The sequence below is a fragment of the Hyposmocoma kahamanoa genome, unplaced genomic scaffold, assembly GCF_003589595.1.
Source record: "Hyposmocoma kahamanoa isolate Upper Pololo Valley unplaced genomic scaffold, ASM358959v1 101, whole genome shotgun sequence".
Classification (NCBI taxonomy): domain Eukaryota; kingdom Metazoa; phylum Arthropoda; class Insecta; order Lepidoptera; family Cosmopterigidae; genus Hyposmocoma; species Hyposmocoma kahamanoa.
In genome coordinates this window covers 1,584,955-1,605,922 of record NW_020653333.1, presented here as the reverse complement: position 1 = coordinate 1,605,922, position 20,968 = coordinate 1,584,955, and the positions used below count along the sequence as shown (strand labels likewise).

The window sequence follows — 20,968 nt, the reverse complement described above, 5'->3', positions numbered from 1 at the left end:
TACCAGTGCCATAAAATTATTTATTATCTTAACCATAGTGTTTTTTTTTATATTTATTGTAATTAAACGAAAGTAAAAATATATATTGCAAATTCAAAATTGTTCTAAGATTCAGTGGATTGCATCTTGAAAAGTGTTCTATTCGTTTACTTTCATCAAAAATAGGTAACTAGTTACAATGTGTTTTTTGCACGGTTATTCCAATTATTTACTTTTTGGACATCGAATTATGATTCCTACATGAAACAAATGATTTACATGTGAAATTTAAACATTAAACCTTTCTCCTGTAAAGTTATAATTTTGCAGATTTAGCTTTATTACACCAAGGGTGCGAAACATTGAGTTGTTAAATAATTATAAATTGTACAGGTATTGTATTTATTGCAGGTGTTGCTTGACTTTGATTTAAACTTTCACGATTTTCACACATTTGATTTTTAATTCGGGACTTAATCACGTATAAACATGTTGGTGTTGCTTTAATTTCTCTATATTTACGAAGTGATTCTTGTCGTATGAACAACTACACTATTATCATTGACCTACCAATAAACGGACGTCGGGTTCGCGTTAAAAAATTTCCGCATCTATAGGGCGTTAAAATCGCATACAAAGCGTCAATCGCGCAACAGTCGTCGTCTGTTCGACTGAAAGCGCGGTTGTCAATCATGCAGTACCATAAATAATAACTTGTGAAAATTACTGCAGTAAAGTGTAATAACAGGATTTTGTATCATATTTTCACTAAACAAATATATTGTGTTATCATAGTTATAATTTAAAAGTGTTATTTTGTACAGTTGTACAACATTTAATTTATATATAAATTAATCGTAAATATAAATTACAAAAGCAATAGCTAACTGTCCTTTTTCTACACATTGCATGCGTAAAAGACGGAAAGAGACCCATTACGTCAAGTTCAAGAAGCTTATATAAACTTCTTGGTCATTTCCAATTGTCCGAACCATAAGCGATTGAAATATTTGCAACAAAGAAACTATAGAGTCGCGTTGATTTTAATCTTATTTTTAAAATGACCTTTTATTAAACGTTAGCAATAACTAACAAAATATTGTTGTACTCGTTTTGCGGCTTGGGATTACTTATCAGAAGTCAGAACATATATTTGGCCGAAATAACGTTAGCTAATTTTCATAATGTCAAATGTATATTTTTAGGAAGATTACAAAACAAAAGCTAATTTTGTCATTGTGAAAAACATCAAAATTACTCGAAAACGTAACGGTTTTATTATAAATCGGTTTTCGGAATTACGGATATTTGAGTTTACGTTTAGTTGGAATATCGATACATTTCTTATAATACTGGTACGCGCTTATTTTCACATTTGTAGTAATATTTGTGTCTATGTATCTGCCCAACTCTTTATTATTTCTTTAAGTGAATTTGTACAAAATTCGGCGTGATAATATATATAAAAATTAATCAATATTTACGATAAAGGCTTCAATTTTAATTACACTTGTGTTTAAGTAATTTTCAGTCGAAGCTAAATATGCATTTTGTTTTGTTTCCAGTAGAAGCTGAATATGGCGTTTTTGGGCCCTTGAATTGTTACAAGCAAAATTAGGCAGTACTGCAATTACTTTATAATTTAAATTAAATATTTTAGTTGTTTATATTACTTACATGCCACTACGTTTGTACCTATAGGTTAACTTCGGACATTTTTTCGTGGTTTTTGGACTATTATACATTTTTTTAAATATGCCTACTTGACCAAAATGGGACAGCAGATTTTTTTGTGATTTGACGGGGTCGCCATAGTAAAAATAATAATATACCTTGAGCAGTAGAATCATCCCCTAAAATAGAAGCGACATAAACGCAAAGTGACAAAAACATACCTTAAGTAGTAAACTTTAAATTTCTATTCTGTGTTAATACTTTATTTATTCATTGAAAATAAACCAATTATTTATGACAAAAAATTTAAATCAAATCTGTCTTTAAACAGTATTAACATCATTGTATTTCTGCAGATAGGTCTGTGCAATCGCTGCAATTTCTGCGTTTTGCAACGGAAATTGCGATTTTCCCAATGTTATAGTATTGTCAGGAATTGTGAACTGTCTTTTAGGGCTCTAGCACACGATCAACTTTGTTTCCAACTAAAATATTCCGTTGAGTTGCCTACGACGGCCTATTTTTCTTCAATAGAACTAATTAGTGTTCAGGTATGCGCACGGGCCTAGTCAATCATATATTATGCAACTAGTGGTTTACTGTCAAATCAAAAGTTTATCAAAGATTTCTGGATTCCAATTACCATATGATAATGGGTGATAATTAGCGCTCGGATAAATAATACCTATGCAATATAAACTACAAAATATGCATATAATATGGGCAAAAAAATTAAAATACGGATATAAAAAATAACTGTTTACAAATAGAACACGCTTTATTATCAAAAAAAATCAACAATTTTATTTTGTTTCAAACTCATTCACATTATTGTTACAGTATACAATTACAGGTTTTTTAAATTTTCAAAATTAAGACCGTCTGTTTAATTGGAGTAACGGTACACATACATATTTTTAGTAGCAGTAGAGCTTCTTGTGAAAGAGTTCGTCCAGGGAAGTACTGCCACCTTACTTATTTCAGCCGTCAAGCAGTAATGTCAGCATTACTGTTTCGGTTTTGAAGGGTAAGGTAGCTGGTGAAATTACAGGCACATGGGACTTGTCAGCTTATGTCTCAGGGTTTCAGATACAGTGGCAGTGCCCCTTAGATATTTGCGATTTAAAACTCTGAGTGGCACTGCAACTGTGTAGACAGGCGTGTAGCTTACCAACAGGCGCGGCTACCTATAAAATAACGTTTACTCGAATTTATAATTTATTATTAGTAATAACCTCGAAAGTAATTTTGAGAGGAAAATGTTTTTTTCTTTTAAACCTAACTTAACCTAACCAGTAACCTAACCAAACCTAATCATGTCTTTGCGATAAACAATCAACATATCCTGAAAGAACAACGGTTTCGTTATAATTCGGTTTTCGGTGTAATGAAAATTCGAAGAAAAAAAAAATTCGAGTTTGTGATAGGTTACCATCAGGCGCACGACTACTTGTTGGTCCCGTCACTTGATATTATAAAAAAATATATATTGGAAAATATATATACAAGATCATTCATCTTGTGACGTCACAGGAAGTAACTGGAACAAACTTAACTCTGCACAACTCCGTAAGTTAGTATGATACGTCTAGGTTACCTTCGAATCTTCCGCAGAGTGATCGGATAAAGTACATTCTGTCGTGTGACAATTAGCTCATTCTTTAAACAATATCCCTAGGTGTATCGTATATATTTTGTAAGACCATTATTTAATAGTAAATACTTAAACCATTTCATCTAGCAGTTTTTCCCGCGTCTCCTCTGATGACTCGCCTTAAACCTATGCTTGGAGGAGACTTTTGCAGACGTGGGCACAAGTCACTAAAATTTTATCTCCATCAGATGAATAATAATGGAATGCATACGGGACAAACACACATTTTTTTAATAATTAATAACCCACACACTCAACATAGCCCCGCGCTAGGGAAACCCTGTGTCGCGGGTGCCATGGACACACACATAGACAACCACAAATTACATCCAAACTCACGAGAGAAATAAATGTAGGTCATACAAATGTTTCTCTCGGCCCGGGAATCGAACCTGGGACCTATGCGTGGCAGTCCGGCATGGTAACCGTTCGGCCACAGAGGCGGCATTATGTAATAGCAGTAGAGCTCCTTGTGAAAGAGTCGTCCAGGGTATTACTGCGACCTTACCTATTTCTGCCGCCAAGCAGTAATGTCAGCATTACTGTTTCGGTTTTGAAGGGTAAGGTAGCTGGTGAAATTACATGCACATGGGACTTATGTTAAGTCAAATTATGTTAGGGTGTCAGGGTGACGGGCGCAATGACAATACTCCTCAGATCTTTGTAATTTAAAGCTGTAAGTGACACTGCATTTATGGGCGTGTCGCTTTCTACCAAGCGCACGACTTATTCTTCCCGTCCCTAGATATTATAAAAGAAAACCCGTGGAAGTAGCATCCGTGTTCTAAAATAAAACACTAAAAATTTCAATTTTGACGCCAACTAGCGTACAAATATAGATGATTTTTCAGGCAGAAAGTGGGCAAAATAGGCAATGACGTTATCAAAGTACGCGTATGACGTCAATTTTTAAACTAATTTTGTTTGACATAAAGCATTCCATTATATTGTAAATAAGAAAGATGTGTGTCAATTTATCACACTGAAACGACTTAACCCATTCATGAACAGTAACGGCATGTACAATAAAATTGAATTTCAGAATAAGATAACACAGGGTGCCTCGTTTCACTAGATGGCTCTCAAAAAACCTACACGGGCTTTACAATGCCATTTCCAGGTGTTTTCTATGTACTTGCTGCCTTCTCCATGGAGAAGTATCAACAATGTACTGACAAAATTCAATTATTTACATGCACACATATTTTGAAATCAGAAATCGGAAAAATTTATTGTATGAACTGGTAGATTAAAGGCATCGTGTATATAACCAAAATCAGAGACGAAATAAGGGCCATCCATCCCTAGTAATTCATCAAATGGGCCTTATATCATTTTTAAATATCAACACTCGTTTGCGCTGAAATCACAAATTAGAAAGCGGAAATAGTGCAGCGCCAACAAGTGAACAGTCTGTTAGTCTCCGTAAATTCCAAGAATATTCTGTATTTATTGTAATGAAGATAATATCTCTAACAATTCGTGCTGTTCCAGTCGGTGGTATGGGAAACACAGCAAAACATAGGTAATTAAATATTAAATATGTAATTTTCGTTCATAATAGCAAAGGTCAAGTTAAACTGATCGATTTGAAGTGAAACAATTGACGACACCCGTCATTTGTTTCGAATTCAGGCTGGTCAATCGGAGCGCAGTTGTCACCATAATGATTTGGCACAATAGTTTTCAAACAAATTAAATGACATTTCGTCTCTATTTCTGATTGTATCTCTATTTCCTGCATAATGTGTATTAAAACTACGTAAACATGATACTCACGTGTCAAATATCTGTTAAAATTCTGTTAAATATTATTTAAGATTAAGACAGTACAGTGGACACCGACGTGTTTTTACATACATGTCAGTGCCATTGCCTGTCTAATAGCAAAAGTAAGTTTGACTAATTTTTTTCTCGGAAAAAGCATATATACTGACAAAATTCAATTCAAAATTCAAAAAAATTCAAAAATTCAAAATTCAAAAATGTTTATTCATTGTACAGTCGCCATTAATACAAACAAAGGTAGGGACCATCCTATTAAGTAAATAAATACCTGTGTCAGGAGGTCCCGCTCTTCCTTAACTCATGCATACTTATGCTATAGACTATGTACACAAACAAAAATCAAGAAAACTTAAGAATAGTTGACATTTACCTACCTTAACCTAAATGTATGTGTGTGTGTTTTGGGAATGTGTGGTGTGTGTGTGTGTGTGTGTGTGTGTGCGCGCGTGCGGCTGTAGTGTATGATAACTGTGTATGGAAATAATTATTAATTGTTCTAACGTGCTTTTATATATAAATCGTGTCGCCTATAAGCTAATAAATATGCTGCAGAAGAGCTTCTGTGTCATTATAATTGATTGTTTCGAGCCATTTTACTAAATTTTCTTTACATTTCCGTGAAGTTAATTCGAAGATATTGAATTGTTTATTTAATTTGTTATATATAAATGCTGATTGCGAAGTGTACTGTCTTTGTGCAAAAGTAGTTCTAATTTCCTGTACATTAGCAACTGTGTCTTTTCGCCTTCTTGTCATTGCATCAGAGAAAAATGGTAGAGACTTGTGCAATCTTAAAATTGTTGACAAGATATACAGTTTTCTTACTGTCAAGACCTGACTGAGATTATATAGTTCCTCCGTAGGGAATCTAAAAGGTTTGATATTAATTATATTTGATAACAATTATTTATATTGAACATCTTGTTGAGCAAATTAGTCCTGACGCGCGGCACTGCCAGCAGCCTTAGCCGCCCACGCCGGTGCACGTACACATTGGGTATGCATAGACTTATCCATTGCAATACTCCTAGTTTTGAAATACTTCCAGTTTGTTATGTCTTACCATACCCAATACAAACAAGCTTGGGTACATCAAGGTATAGAACGGGTATACCTAACGTGACCATGCGTACCGCTTTTAAATTCCGTGTCCAGGTGTCCCCAAAATAGTATAAATGTCCCGCTTTGACAAAACAGGACACACGTGAATAAATTTAAAAAATGAGCAAAAAAAGTTTTGAACATTAAACATTTTTAGTTCCTTTTTTAATGTTTTTTTAACGTTAAACATTTCGTAACTATCACAAACATATGTTTTATTTTTAAAACAATAAATTTACAGGTGTCCCACTCTGATGGAAGAAACAATACTGACGTTAGGTATTACCCCATAAAGTCTCAGGTATACATACAGGTATAAGTATCTGATGAATATGTTCGGGATACGCTCGAGCACGGGACTGGATTTCGCTTCGTACAGGACCCATATGACTGAATTCTGATACTGAGGCCATATTAAATCAATATAAGCACTTCGGCAATAAGAAAAGCTCTAGTACTTACCAATTACTGATGGTCGTATGCGTTACCGATTCGATTTCTTATTACAATCTATTTTCTTTATGAAGAACTTTTAATCGCGAATGTAAGCGGGTTTACATTCACAATGAATTAATAAAACAAATGTTACAGAAGATTCAAGGGATGATTCCAGTTCATATGAAGAAGAATTCATTATAATAAACAATTAGAATTTATTCCAAATATTTTTAATTTCATAATTTTAATTGTAATTTTTTATACAGGTACCTAAACCTATATATAAGATGGAGAAATCAACTAGAATAATCGTTACATAATCTGTCGGCTCGATAAAAATATCGGAGCCAAAAAGTACGTCGCTTCACTAAAGTAAAGAAGTAACAGCGTCCCTGAAGTATTGCATGTTTTGTCTATGGTTATGTATCAATAATTATTGAACTTCATGCATGTTTATTATCTGGTTTAACAACGTAGGGTATTTTAAGAAAGGGAACTATAAAGTAAAAACCATTTTATTCAAAACACTTATTAACGACCCCAGACCTCAACCTGGTAATAAAAACCGTAGCCCCTAGCACTCTGAGCTCTGACGGTCACGTTGTTTCTCCCGATTCCTCCACTGAGAATCCAGGCTTGAGCATATTGAGTGTAGCCTACTTCAAGGGCATACACGGCGGTGATGTTGTTGTATGTTGTGCCGCGGAAGACGACGTCTTGGGTTTGAACAGCATTCGGGAGTGGTGCTTGGTTGAGGTAGGTTCTGGAGCAAAATAATTGAGGAATTGAACCTACTTACAAAGGAGTGGAAAATAGTAGAAGACGTGGCCGTAGAAAAACCACACGACTCCAAAATCTTGCAAAATGGTTCACCAAGAATCTTTGCGATTTAAAACTTTAAGTGGAACTGCAACTGTTATGGACAGACGTGTCGTTTAACACTAAGCGCACGATTTGTTCGTTGTCACTTCGTTATTTCTTACTTAAACTTGACAAAGTTCGTTGAGACTTACAGACACAAATTGACACCGTGTACAGGTAACATCAAAACGTTAAAAAACATCAACTGTCCCATTTTCATCTACATTCAAAAAGCGGATCCCAATCATAATTGGATTGTTAGCTTGTTTGGCGAATTTTTAATTGAATCACTCAGAACTTGATTAAGTCCATTATTTAAAGTTGTTGCTGCAATTACTCTGCTTGTTGTTGCAGTTTGCTTTTCACTTGATAGGCTTTAAGACACAAGTTATACTACCACCTCTTCTGTATTAACCGACTTTAAAAAGGAGGAGTTTCTCTAATGATGAAATGAATTACACTAGCACCTTATGTGCTAACACGTTGTGTTTAAGTGTTGGCAAGGCGCCATTTTTCTTAAGGGAAGTGCTTCTTGTTATGCTCCAGCTTTACTAACGACAATTTTCATACCTCACCACTATGGTGACTCCGATTTATTAGATTTCACCCACTTTATTAGATTTCCGTTAACCGATTATAATAAAACGTGGCAAATAGTTGTAACTCCACAAACTTCTGTAACCGGCTTTTAATATAAAAAAATTGTGATTAGTAACATCAGTACATTGTATGGCACAATAGATTTGTTTTTCGCGATTTGAGAGGCGTTTCCTGTGTAAAAGTTGTTCGTTTTGATGAGTAGAACTACCTCCCAACGCGTTGTGGGATAAAAAAATGTTACTTGTATAATTAATGAAAGAGCTAACCTGTAATAAAGCCTGTCATAAGGTCCAATGTGACCAATAATCAGATTTGTCCTGCTGGCAACCTGCCGTGGTACAGCCGGGTTGGGCACCAATGCGGTGTTAGCAGACAATACTGCTAACACGACTAGGAAAATAGTGGTTTTCATCTGAAAAAAGATAGAAGATAGAAAGATATTTGCCAATAAGGCTTTAAAACAGAAACCCTGTCGCTCATTCGATAAGTCCCAGTTATCTTTTCCATCCTTCAATTCCGGTTTCTATTCTCACTTTCTCATTGTTCGTGCAGTCAGACTTTGGAACGCACTTCCCATTGCTGTTCTAGATAGTAAATCCTTGGCTATTTTCAAAATGAGAATTACGGAGCACTACTTATTCACTGTTCCATCCATTTTATAGATATTATATTATAATATATTATGTATTGTAGTAACAGGAGAGCTCCTATTGAAAAAGATCGTCCAGAGAAGTACTACCTTACCTATTTCTGCCGCTAAGCAGTAATATGAGCATTATTGCGTTCCAGTTTTGAAGGGTAAGGGTGCTGACGAAATTACAGGCACATGAGACTTATTAACATATGTCTCAGGGTGACGGGCGCAGTGGCAGTACCCTTCAGAACTTTGCGATTTAAAGCTCTGAGTGGCACTGCAACTGTTATGGACAGGCGTGTCGTTTACCATCGGGTGCACGACTTGTTCGTCCAATGACTTGATACTATAAAAAAAATCGGTTTGTAAGCCTCATTGTCAGGTTTTATTGCGTTTCATAAATTTCTTGTTCTATCTTCATAAGTTACAGCAAGTAAGTACCTACATTGAATGACATAGCTTTGAGATGTATCATAAAAAAGTAAATAAAATTGAGAAACATTGTCCGTTGAATTACAGGGTTGACCAGATGCCACCCAAAACCGGGACCAATGCAAAAAGGGGAGAGGCCTTTTCCCAGCAGTGGGACACAATAGACTTATTACAATAATATATTGTACCCCGGGTATTACAAAGCCATGTATGATTCGAGGTCGTCAGAACTGAATATATACCTAGACTCTTATGTAGTTGTACTTGCACGAAGCAGACCCATCACTGTTCCACGGCTCTACGGTCTGTGTGATGATTTTATTAAATTATGTCCATGTAATGAGTGCGAAAAAGAAATTCTGCGTTTGGAATTGGAGCAACGCAGCGGTCCAAACCCGATCTTATTGCATGGAAATAAGTCGTTTTCTAACCGGTTCAAGTCAATTCCAGAGTAATAGCGTGGTGACACCGTCTAGCATATTTGCTGTTTTGCAATACTCTTGAAACTACTTTTGAAACAGTCTCGTTTTTCCCGGGAATTTCGAGACCGCACCGAGACCCGATATTTTTTTCCGGGACGCGGAAATGCAGCGAAATAGGAAGCCCTAGTGGCAAGCTAGTGACAAGCGAATGCCCTTAATTTTTAGCAGAATGCCAAACGTACAAAATCCTACCATTGACACTCTCGACACGCCACTGAGATGATTTAAAATTAGCAGGTTTGGTGCGCAGGTTGATATAACGAAAAGCCTACCTTAACGACTTGTTCAGTGGAGTCGACACAACTTTGCGAAACTTCACTGAAGGGTCACAGCGTTTGTTACTTGTATTTATACAGTACTATAGATACTAAGAAAGAGTCTATCTTACATTTCTCTTTTGACATATCTTATCTGTACAGAACTACTTAAATAAAAAAGAGATATATTATTTGTTCGTAGATATATTTATTAGGTTCTATTGTGTCAGACAACCACACCAATTGCCTGGTCTCCACCTAGCGATTTCCCTGTACTGTGAGTACCAGAGCAATGGAATTCACTCAGGAACACTTCCTAAAACATCCCGACCAGAACCAATTTAGAAAAGTTAATTTCCCAAATTGGTCCTACCGGGAATCGAACCCGGGACCTCCTCATCCAGTGCCCACCACTCAAACCGTAGCACCAGCGAGGTCGTCAAAAATCAAAGGCCGGTAGGCCTTATTGGCCTCAAGCACCTAAATTGTCATGGAAACACATTTAATCCTTATCATAACTAACGTAATCGACATTTTAGCGAAATTGATTTAAGTCTGGAATCAACGAAACCAGAATTATTTATAATCTGTCTATGCTTTGGTCGGGACTTCGGGTAGTTTTAAATACGCCGCTTCCAAGTTATGGAAAAATCTTCCCCCGCCTGTACGAGTCTGTCGTATTTTCTCATTGCGTACGTTCCGTAAGTAATGTTTTAACTGGTAATTGTCTAGGCAAACCTTGGAGGTAGGCATTGTAGTGTGTGGTTGAATGTGTGGATAATGGTCCATGTAATAATAAATACTAATATCTGTATTATGATTTATGATTTTGCGCTAAGTATTAAATCATTGGATAGAAATTTTAAAACTGGAATGAGATGTGTGTTAGTTTTTCTCTTTTTGAACATGGCAAGCTGTAGCAGAAGAAGCGGCGCTGAAAATCACTCCGCCATTGTGCTGAGCTACAAACCTTTTTACCCCCCACCACTATTGTCTGTTACTAAACTTGGCACGGTAGCATGTGGCCCGCGCACAGTGAACGCGTCTTAGTAGCGGTCTAATTGAGAGCCTGAGGCGAGGAGACGCGCGGGCCTCGTGAGTAGCCCTTTAAGTCAGGAGAGCTAGTAGAGGATGAGCTAGATATCCTCCGGTCCTTCCAGCCGCTTAGGTTATTGGAAACCGGCTAAGAGTCGACCGCTCAGCGGTGGTAACCAGCGCGACGGGAAGTGAGACGACCGTGCCTGCAGCTCCGGTACCCATCTGGAAAATAGAGAGGGTGCTGCACGAACACCCGGGGTGGTTCACATAAGGCACTAGGCTTACAGAGAACCGGTTGAAGTCCGTGCAAACGGGCTGATCTTGTGTTAGGACCGTACTTAGACGGCATCTGCGCGGACGTGCTCGCGGAAGGTCACGGTGCCCTTCTCGTATACCCTAAGGGTCGGTAGGGAGGGTCACTATAACGAAAATCTTAGTAAATAAATAAATAATAAAAAGAAACTAATGTAGAAAGATTTGGGGGCTATTACTAAAGTCTGTGTGAAGTAGATTATTTAATTATAAAATGTTTAGAGATAAATCAACGATTTTATTATTCTTATTATCTACAACCCCCAAATAAGCGTTTTTTTTATATCTTATTTAGTTTCAATTTTATTGTTGGCATATTTCAAAGAAAATATGCATAGCGTGACTATACGTAGTATAACAGAGCTTCCACAGGCCCAAGGTCCACACGTACTCTTACGTCTGTTAGAATTCCAGTCAGGCCAGACTTACGAAGTTATGATTTATATTTTGTGATAAGGTCCGTTGTGTTAATACTTTTTCTTTATAACTATGAGGCTAGCAGGATGGAGAACAATGGAAAGAGTTTTGCTTGCAATAGCTTAAGATCCTAACAGACTTATTTACTATTAAGTTTCTGACAGTGATTGAGTCGTATGCTTGTCTTTGTTCAGTTTGCTAAATATATTTACTTACCAATTTCTTTGCTCTTATTTCTTTTAATACAGGTTGTTTATATAATCTCTAAGCATCTGTAATATGAGTAGAGTGGTGCTAATAGTTATAGCAATGTTGCTATGGTCTTTGCAATTTTTTTATTGTCTGTGCAATGTCGCTATTGTCCTTTCAATGTTGCTATTGTCTTTGCAATATTGCTTTTACCTTGGCCATGATGCTATTGTTGTTGCAATGTTGCTATTGTCTTTCCAATATTGCCAGTAAATAGTAACTAACCGTTAATTTGATTTTATTTTGCCACAAATGAAAGTCGGTAACTTTCAAGATAGCATTTATACCTACACAAGTTATTTCGTCAAAATATGTCGTACGTCATATGTCCCTTTTATGCTGGAGCTGTTTATTGTTAAGTGATATAACACGTACCTATTTTATGCATTGACCAAAATAAAGAACATTAAAGAGATTTGACCATTGTATTTTTCCACCACAGTATTTGTAAACTCAAAACGACTCGGCTATCCCATGACAACATAAACAGGACAACCTGTATGTTTATATTAATCTTTGTGGCCTTTGACTTACAATTATAAGGACGTCGGGTCCGCGCTAAAAAGTGTCCGAACTTATAGGGCGTTAAAATCGTACACAGAGCGTCATTCACGCTTTAGTCTTCGTTTGTTCGACTGACAGCGAAGCAAGCAAAATTAGACAGTACTGCGATGACATTACAATTTAAATTCAACGTTTTAGCTTTTTCATATTCCTTTACATGTCACTACGTTTAAATAGGTTGACTTGGGACATTTTTTCGTGGTTTTTGTATTAGACCCGTCGTCCATTTATTTGTAAGTCAATGTTTGTGGCATCCTTAATACTCAATTCTCAAGCACAAGTCCGGTCGTGTATGGAGTACTGCTGCAACCTTTGGGATGGCTCTCCTACATACCAACTGACCACCTTAGATTCAATTGACAAGCTTGTCAAGAGGCTTATAGGTAACTCAGAATTAGTAGAGGCGAAGCTGCAGTGCCTTGACCACCGCCGTAAAGTTGGCTGCTTATCGGTATTTTACAGGATATATCACGGAGAGTGTGCGATGAAAATACACAATTCCCCTTTCCATCATTGGGGGACTAAACGTAGGCTTGGGTTCCACCCCTATATTGTGGATGTTCCAAAGATTCATACGAAGCATTACGCTTCCACGTTTATGTGACGAACGGCTATGAAGTGGAATTCCCTGTCTGCAGACTTGTTCTCTGAGCGTTATAACTTGGACCTTTTCAAGCCGAGAGTGAATAGGTATAATTTAGGTTTGCATGGTCCAAAATCGACCTCATTGTCACCTTCCATCAAGTGAGATGCAGGTCAAATGCGCACTTACATATATATACTAAAGAAATACTACATAGATCTAGTTTTAAATAACTTGAGTATTAAATGATACATTCCATTGGCCAGGATACTATTAGGCTTTGACAATATGAGGTTACACATGCCAACATCTGTTAGTCTGATTCCAGCCTCTAGTTCTATGCGTCTTCGTTTCGCTCTGATCCGGTTACATTACACTATAGTAGCTATAAGATTCTTTGATAGCACCGAGGTTCAGCAGTTCGGCCAATGTATAGAAATATGGAGCGAGCAAACTCGCGAGCATAAACTGTAACCAACATCACTTGATAACAGATAAGTGTGGCATGAATATGTAATATTAGATTATTTACTATATGACTGTTACTTGGAAATTAACTGACTCATGGTTTAATTTATTTTCATTCTGGAATTTCCATTAGATTGTAACCTTTGAACGAGTTGAAAGTATAAAAAAAATTATGAAAGTTTTTAAAATGCTTTTTTTTAATAATACCAAGTGACGGAACAAACAAGTCTTGCGCATGGTGGTAAGCGACACGCCTATCCATAACAGTTGCAGTGTCACTCAGCGCTTTCGCAAAGATCTTAGGGGCACTGCCACTGAGCCTGTCATCCTGAGACATAAGTTGATTAGTCACATGTGCCTGTAACTTCACCAGCATTGCTACCCCTCCAAACTGGAACTCAGTAATGCTCGCATTACTGCATGGCGGCAGAAATAGGTAACGTGACAGCACTTGCCTGGACGAATTTTTCACAAGCAGCTCTCCTGCTACTAAAAATTTATATGATAATGGTGTGTCATTATCACATTCACGTACTTACTTAAAACGCTTCCCGTGGCTTATAAGGGAGATTGCGCGGCAAATAGTCATATGGGCCACATGAATGAAAATTAATACAGCCGCCAATAGACATTTGGGATACCAATTAACTGTCTTTAACTTCTACAAACTACAAACTCCGACCCAGCATACTACAATGAAAAAAGCGCTAAACGCTCACTTGAAATATAATTACGTGCTTCAAGCCCAAGCAGGTATGCCTTCAGTTTTGTATGAAAGACGTATTTTTTTAAATACCCTATGGGCATGTAGAATATATAGCGCTAAATTTTAACGCAATATTTTCATTATAATGTACATTGAGAGAAACGTGATCACAGGAATAATGTTCAATAACATAGACGCGCGTGTGCGCCTCATTTTATTGTTCATTGATGTAAATTTATTTTGCAATACTATGTACCTAATGCAATGTTGTTAGTGTCTTTGCAATATTGCTATTGTCTTTGCAATGTTGCTAGCAAATATTAAGTTACCGTTCATTTCATTTCGTATTTTTTTTATACACTTAGTCCATATATTGATTGTATAGTGAGTACATAACTACCTCCTTTCATAATTTTAATATAATAAATATAAATGAAATAAAAATTATAAAAAATAATACGTACAATAAAATTATGATAATTATATATATTATTTACTTAGACACTTTTGTGGGAAAAAATAAATACACGTAGGAAAATTTTGCAACCACTATGCAAAAGGGAAATAAATGAAGGGAGAGAAAGAAAAAACTAAACTTAAAAACTTAACTCGACGAAGTCGTCGACGGAATCAACAGAAAGGGCTCCTCGGAAATGTTCTACTATTAACCGACATCAAAAAAGGAGTAGGTCCTAAATTTTTGGACGTATGTTACGCGATAACTCTGGCACCTTGTGAACCGATTTTGATGATTCTTTTTTGTTATAAAAAGGGTACTTCGATAGTAACCCCTTTAAATTCGAAGAAAATATCCACATAGGGGATGAATCCAGTTTCACACACTTTCCGGTAACCGATTACAATAAAACTTGGCAAATAGATGTCATTCCACGAACTTTTCTGGACGGTTTTTATAGTACTCTGTACAGAGATTTATTTATTGTCTGTCACACAGAGTTTTTTGAAACATTGGTATCATGTAACTGAACGAACAGGTTATGCACCTATGACACGCTGCTACTGCGCCCGTCGCACTGACCCTTAAGTTGACAAGTTCTATGTTCTTGTAATTTTACAAGAGGCATGGCATTCAGCTAGCATAATATAAATAAACACTTCCATGGTTGTTCACTAAGTGATTATCACTAGGGCCATATCGTATGACATCATATTATTTCGATGTTATCAGATATGGCCCTAGTGATAATCATTTAGTGAACAACCATGGAAGTCTTCACTTATATTATGCTAGCTGAATGCCATGCCTCTTGTAAGTGATTATCACTAGGACCATATCAGATAACATCGGGATAATATGATGTCATACCGTAGTAAGACACCTATGACCAGTGATCATAACTAACAAAGATAGCACGTAACATCTGAGACGATCGTTATCATTGAAATTGCGAAAGATAATGAAAACACGTATGATTCACCTGTTTACTAACAAGTCTATCTTGATGGTTTATAATATTATCTTTTTAGCTATTTGCCACTGGACTTGTCGCACCCTGTATGTAATAAGGCCACGTATTCATTCTACGAACTAAATAAGTTTTTGGGCATGTATTTAAATGATCTTTTTAAATTTGCAAACACAGCAGGCAAAAAATCCAAACGGTAAGTAATCTTTTTTAATGATTGATCCTCTTTCACTGAGACATAAAATAAATTAAATCAATGGATATTTTTATCTGTTTTGAGCTACGCAAAATTTTTGATTTGTATAAATTAACTTTGATAGTTTTAATACTAGAACTAGAACTTTGAATACTAAATATTAATTTAGTATTCTTAAACTTAATGACAGTGTTGTTACCTTGAATGCAGAACATTCATAATTTATTCGTAGATCAACAAATATAGGCAACAATTAATATATGTATATGTCAAAAATAAACAATAAAATACCGTTTATTTAAAAAAAGTGCACATTTACAATAGATCGATTACATCTTTGCGGATCAAATAACATTATCCCATGTTTTTATGCTCAAAAAGGAGTTATAAACTTAACATATATGCATATCGCACATGACAACTAACATAGTATTATCTCAAAATTGCTTTAAGTTATATTAATATTACCTATTTAATTTCATAGCGACAGTGTTTTCCTGTCACTTTGAAATTATATTTTTGTGTATATTTTTGTTGTGGCGTAGTAAGTAATAAACGATTTCTATTCTATTCTATTCTAAATTAAATCGTATGCGAATGACATATAAATATAGCGAAATTTTGGAGATAAATTATTAATATAACGCAATTTTGAGATAAAATATAATACAACGCAATTTTTGAGATGATACTGTGTTCATTGTCAAGTGCGATATATGTTTTATTAGCTATGACTTCCTTTTTTTTCCATTCTCTAAGCTTCCATGTGACAAAAGTACTTTGGATATATGATATTTTATTGCTTGTTCTTATACCAAGGGTACGTTATATTGAGTAGGCAGCCATATTTAGTTTACGTCTCTTTTTTTTATGATAGCAAGTGACGAACAAGTCGTGTGCTTCGTGGTATGCGACACGCCTTTTGCAGTTGCAGTGCCACTCAAACGGGCACTGCCACCGCGTCTGTCGCCCTGAGACAAATCCCATATGCCTATAATTTCACCAGCACCTTTACGCTTCAAAACCGAAACATAGTAATGATCACATTACTGCTTGGCGGCAGAAATAGGAAAGGTGACAGTATTTCCCTGAACGAACTCTTTCATGAGGAGCTTTACTGCTGCTAAAAATTTAACTGTATTACATTGTAAATATGTTTACAATAAATAAATAAATTAACTAATTGACTTTTGACATCAAGGTTCCTGTTAAGAGTAGAAATTATTTATCTGTTATTCCGGAACATAGCATTAACATTATAATCGACATCGACACTATGAACGAGGTCAGCATTGTGCAGATCTGCAAGTCAAACTTCAAAAAAGAAGAGGTTTGCAGTGGCAAGGCGCTGCTTTTCCGCACGCTCGGCAAGGCCGAGCAGATGCCATCTCGCTGGAGGGATGGAGGAGCGAAGAGTCTACAGGACATCATTACGCTGTTTAAGGAGACCGACCCAGACGACGTGCCTGCTTTCGTGGCGAAGGAGCTGCACAAGCTGCCCCTGTCACGTTCGACCATGTCGACGTTACCAGGCTACTTAAGGACATCATGTCCCTAAAAGCAAGCCTTGCTGAAGTTCGGTGTAAATTGGAGGCCTCGGAGAACACCATCAGTGATTTACGTGTCCAAATTGTGTTACTTAGTAGTGCAGCTTGTGTAAGTAGGTCACCCGAGGCCTGCAAAGTGAATACTTGTCGCGGGGCGCAATACTATCGGCAGTTTTGAGTCGGCACATATGGATGTGTCACCGACCGCAGCCGCTGTCGCCGCGCGCGTTTCCCCGCGCCCCGCCACTCGTTTTTCCGCCCCGGCGGAGACGTTACTCGTAAGCACGTTGACCTCTCGACGTGATTACACTGCTGTTGCCCCTGCTATCCAACCCACTGCTCCACAACCACAACCCAGGCAACCAACGGAGGGGAAGAAGAAAAAGCGGAAACTCATCTCTGGAGCTGTGTCGTCAGTACCACTGAGAGGAGTAGATCAGTGCGACAAGGACGGCTTCAAAACGGTGGAAAAGAAAAAGAAGTACACTAGCTGTACGCATAGTGGCACCGCCCAGACTGATCCCAACCATCTATTGCGTCCAGCGGTACCGACGACGTTGCTATGCGTGTCACGACTTCATTACTCCACAAAGTCTGCGGATATTGTGTAGTACATACGGGTGAAAGCCAAAGCTACCCTGAGGGTCGAGCAGTTGGAGTCCCGCCACAAGGTGAATTATATTCATTTGTGGCGAGAGTACTATAACGGGAACGTAGCTTGGGTTTGCGTAGAGGTACTTTTTAAATTTAAAACGACGATTATATTCATAAATAAAGATTTATACATGTATTAAATTTCGAAGCCTGTTCCAGAACTCCTAGATGTCCGTGTGACATAAACCGTCTATTATTTATACAATTCTAAATACAAACCTAAGCTGCCTGTATTGCATCGCTCCTCCTCACAACTGAAGGGGGGTCCTCACTGTAAGCTAGTTTACCTATGATAGGCAAACTTACATGTGAAAAGCCTTTACTATAAGCTAGCCACACACTGCTCGGAAGCTGTTATACCACCAAAGAACAAAACCACCGAGGAGGCTATGGCTTCAATCTGCCAAAAACCTATTTAAAAGGACAGACCATGACCACTGCCTAATCATACAATTCAAATATATTCACTCATTAGGTATCCTATCTAAACCCTAACTTTTTATTTCAGCTAAAATTCTAGCCAGGCTGAATGCCACTAAAATTCTTTATACTCATCAATTAACAATCTTCATCGTGCACGCTGTTACGACGACAACACAGGCGTGAGCACCCATCGGGTGTTCGCTGGTGAACATCAATATTGAATTCCCAGCTGCCTTAGTCCTCGTCCTGCAGCTATCCACGTTCCATCAGATTTTCTTACTTTCTTAAAACAATTCAAAACCCGAATTATCCTAACAACAACAACATAAATATGATATGGTGATATATCATATAATCTTTAGTATAATATAATAATAATAATTAAACAAATATATTTTCCCTTGAATGCAGACAGTCCTTGTCCATCTGGAGGAATGATCAACAACTATACACACATACCCAGGTTAATATATTCATGAAATCAAAAAATAAAATAAGTCATATTCATCCAAGTTAACATCTCCTCCTGTTCTTCTAAGTCTGCATTGGCCGGAAAAAACGTCCATCCTATACACTGTCATCACGGCCCCAAAGTTTACTCCATATGAAAAATAAACACAAAAGATTAACAAACATTTAACAAAGAAATGAATGACTTATCCACCTTTAGAAATAGAAAATCTTTAAACTATCTACTGAAAACCCTTTTCATTCTATTTACATGCACCAGATCCTGCTTACCGGAGATCCTGCTTATCAGACTCTGAGAGGTCTGGCTACCTAACTTTCTCATATTACCATATCTCCTGGACAACAAAGCAACCCTATCTTTCTTATCAAAATTGCGCTCCTGTTCTGAACGTTTTCTTCCTATCTGTTCATTACACGAATCAATCAAGACTGCTCGTTTCACAACCTTACCTTGTAAATTCTCCGAAACATTCACACAAACACATTTAAAAATATTTTTATATAAATTACACTTTATGTTTCTATTTTTATCACGCTTTTGACGCCTTTACACGTCTTGTCACTCACGTCAACTTTTTTCTTTATTTCGGCAAATGAGCAGAACCGACCTCTTTACCGATAAATTATCAGAAATTTTTGATACCTGCCCGATAGAAGAATTTTCTTTCTTCGACATACATCTGTCATGGACTTGAAAGAAATTTCATTGTCAATTAAATTATTATTTGACAACTCGAAGTTATATTCCGCTAAATTAATTTCCGACAATCTTAACACATCCTGGCCTAAGGTAAGACGTTCCTCATTAACTTGCACAACAAGCAACCTTGACGAATACTCGTTTCCATTGATTGTCAACGAAACTTTGGTGGACGCCTGCACTTTTATTGGCGTGCCGCCCACAGTACACAATGGAAAATTCGGAGTATCATCAATCTGCAAATGTAACTTTTGTGCAAAACAACGAGAGATTATTCAAACCGAAGCACCAGTATCCACCAATGCATCGCACTTTATATCATTAATAAAAACAGATATAAAGGGTACCCTATCTACTTTAACACTATCAATTGTATATAAATTCCCAGAATGTTCAGCCGCGCTTTGCTGACATCCACGTTGTGGAGATCCCGACGAAGATCCACTCCATTGCTCTTGTGAATACACTTGACGTGGCGTATCCTGCCGCACGATTGGTGCCTGTGGTGCTTGACATTCCGACTGTATGGATACGGGTCCAACCATCGGTGTAGAACCACCCTGTGTTTGCCAACAGTGAGAGTGCTCCTTAGGAAATCAAATTGGCAATTCGATGGCGATACCTTGCTGCCCCACTTTGTAATCGTGATTAAATATATCTTCTATTTGCATAATTGTTTTTCTTAATTCGTCCTTCGACAAATACAAATTGCTGGCAAGCATACACTGATAATTCGCTGTCAAAGACTTTAGGTGATGTTTGATAAATTTTACATCGTCCTGTGTCTTTGCTTTCGACGCTAAATTTAAAAAATAAGTTAACAGCGATTCATTAGGCATCTGTTGCCTATAATAAAACTCTCGGGCATAGTCTATTTGCGAGGGGAACTCCTCTTTTAACTTCTGTGCAACGATATCATACGTGGTGTATGACGAAAAATTGGTTTTGTACCATTGGAGAGCTAGCCCTTCCAGATACAATGCAATCACGTACCTCTTTTGCACATCTGACTAATTATTAATTACGCTGATCGCCTCAAACTCATTAACAAATTCGTCAACGTCGTCTAAGCCAGAAAATTTGTGCGCCGCTATACAATGCATATTTTTTCTTGCACTTTTCACTAGTATAACGATAAAAACGAGTAAATGAATAAAAATTACGACTTTATATGTTTCGTCTTCCTTTCTTCGGTGATTTTTCATAAAATCATATAAAAATTTTCCAAATCGGCATTTCCACGTAAGGCACCTCCACCACTTACAACGGGAACGTAGCTTGGGTTTGCGTAGAGGTACTTTTTAAATACAAAA

General features: G+C 37.0%; 2 protein-coding genes across 2 annotated transcripts in view; one reads left to right on the top strand and one right to left on the bottom strand.

Moving 5' to 3' along the window:
* Positions 1 to 20,968, top strand: part of LOC113230523 (calbindin-32) — a 124,564-nt gene that overhangs the window by 57,834 nt on the left and 45,762 nt on the right. The gene's annotated exons all lie outside the window — the stretch shown is intronic.
* Positions 6,905 to 9,977, bottom strand: LOC113230527. Its single transcript, XM_026464510.1, has 3 exons — positions 9,916 to 9,977; positions 8,362 to 8,507; positions 6,905 to 7,397 (listed from the first exon to the last, which is right to left on the bottom strand). Exons 2-3 carry the CDS (start codon positions 8,505 to 8,507, stop codon positions 7,166 to 7,168), a joined length of 378 nt encoding a protein of 125 aa, XP_026320295.1. The 5' UTR covers positions 9,916 to 9,977; the 3' UTR covers positions 6,905 to 7,165.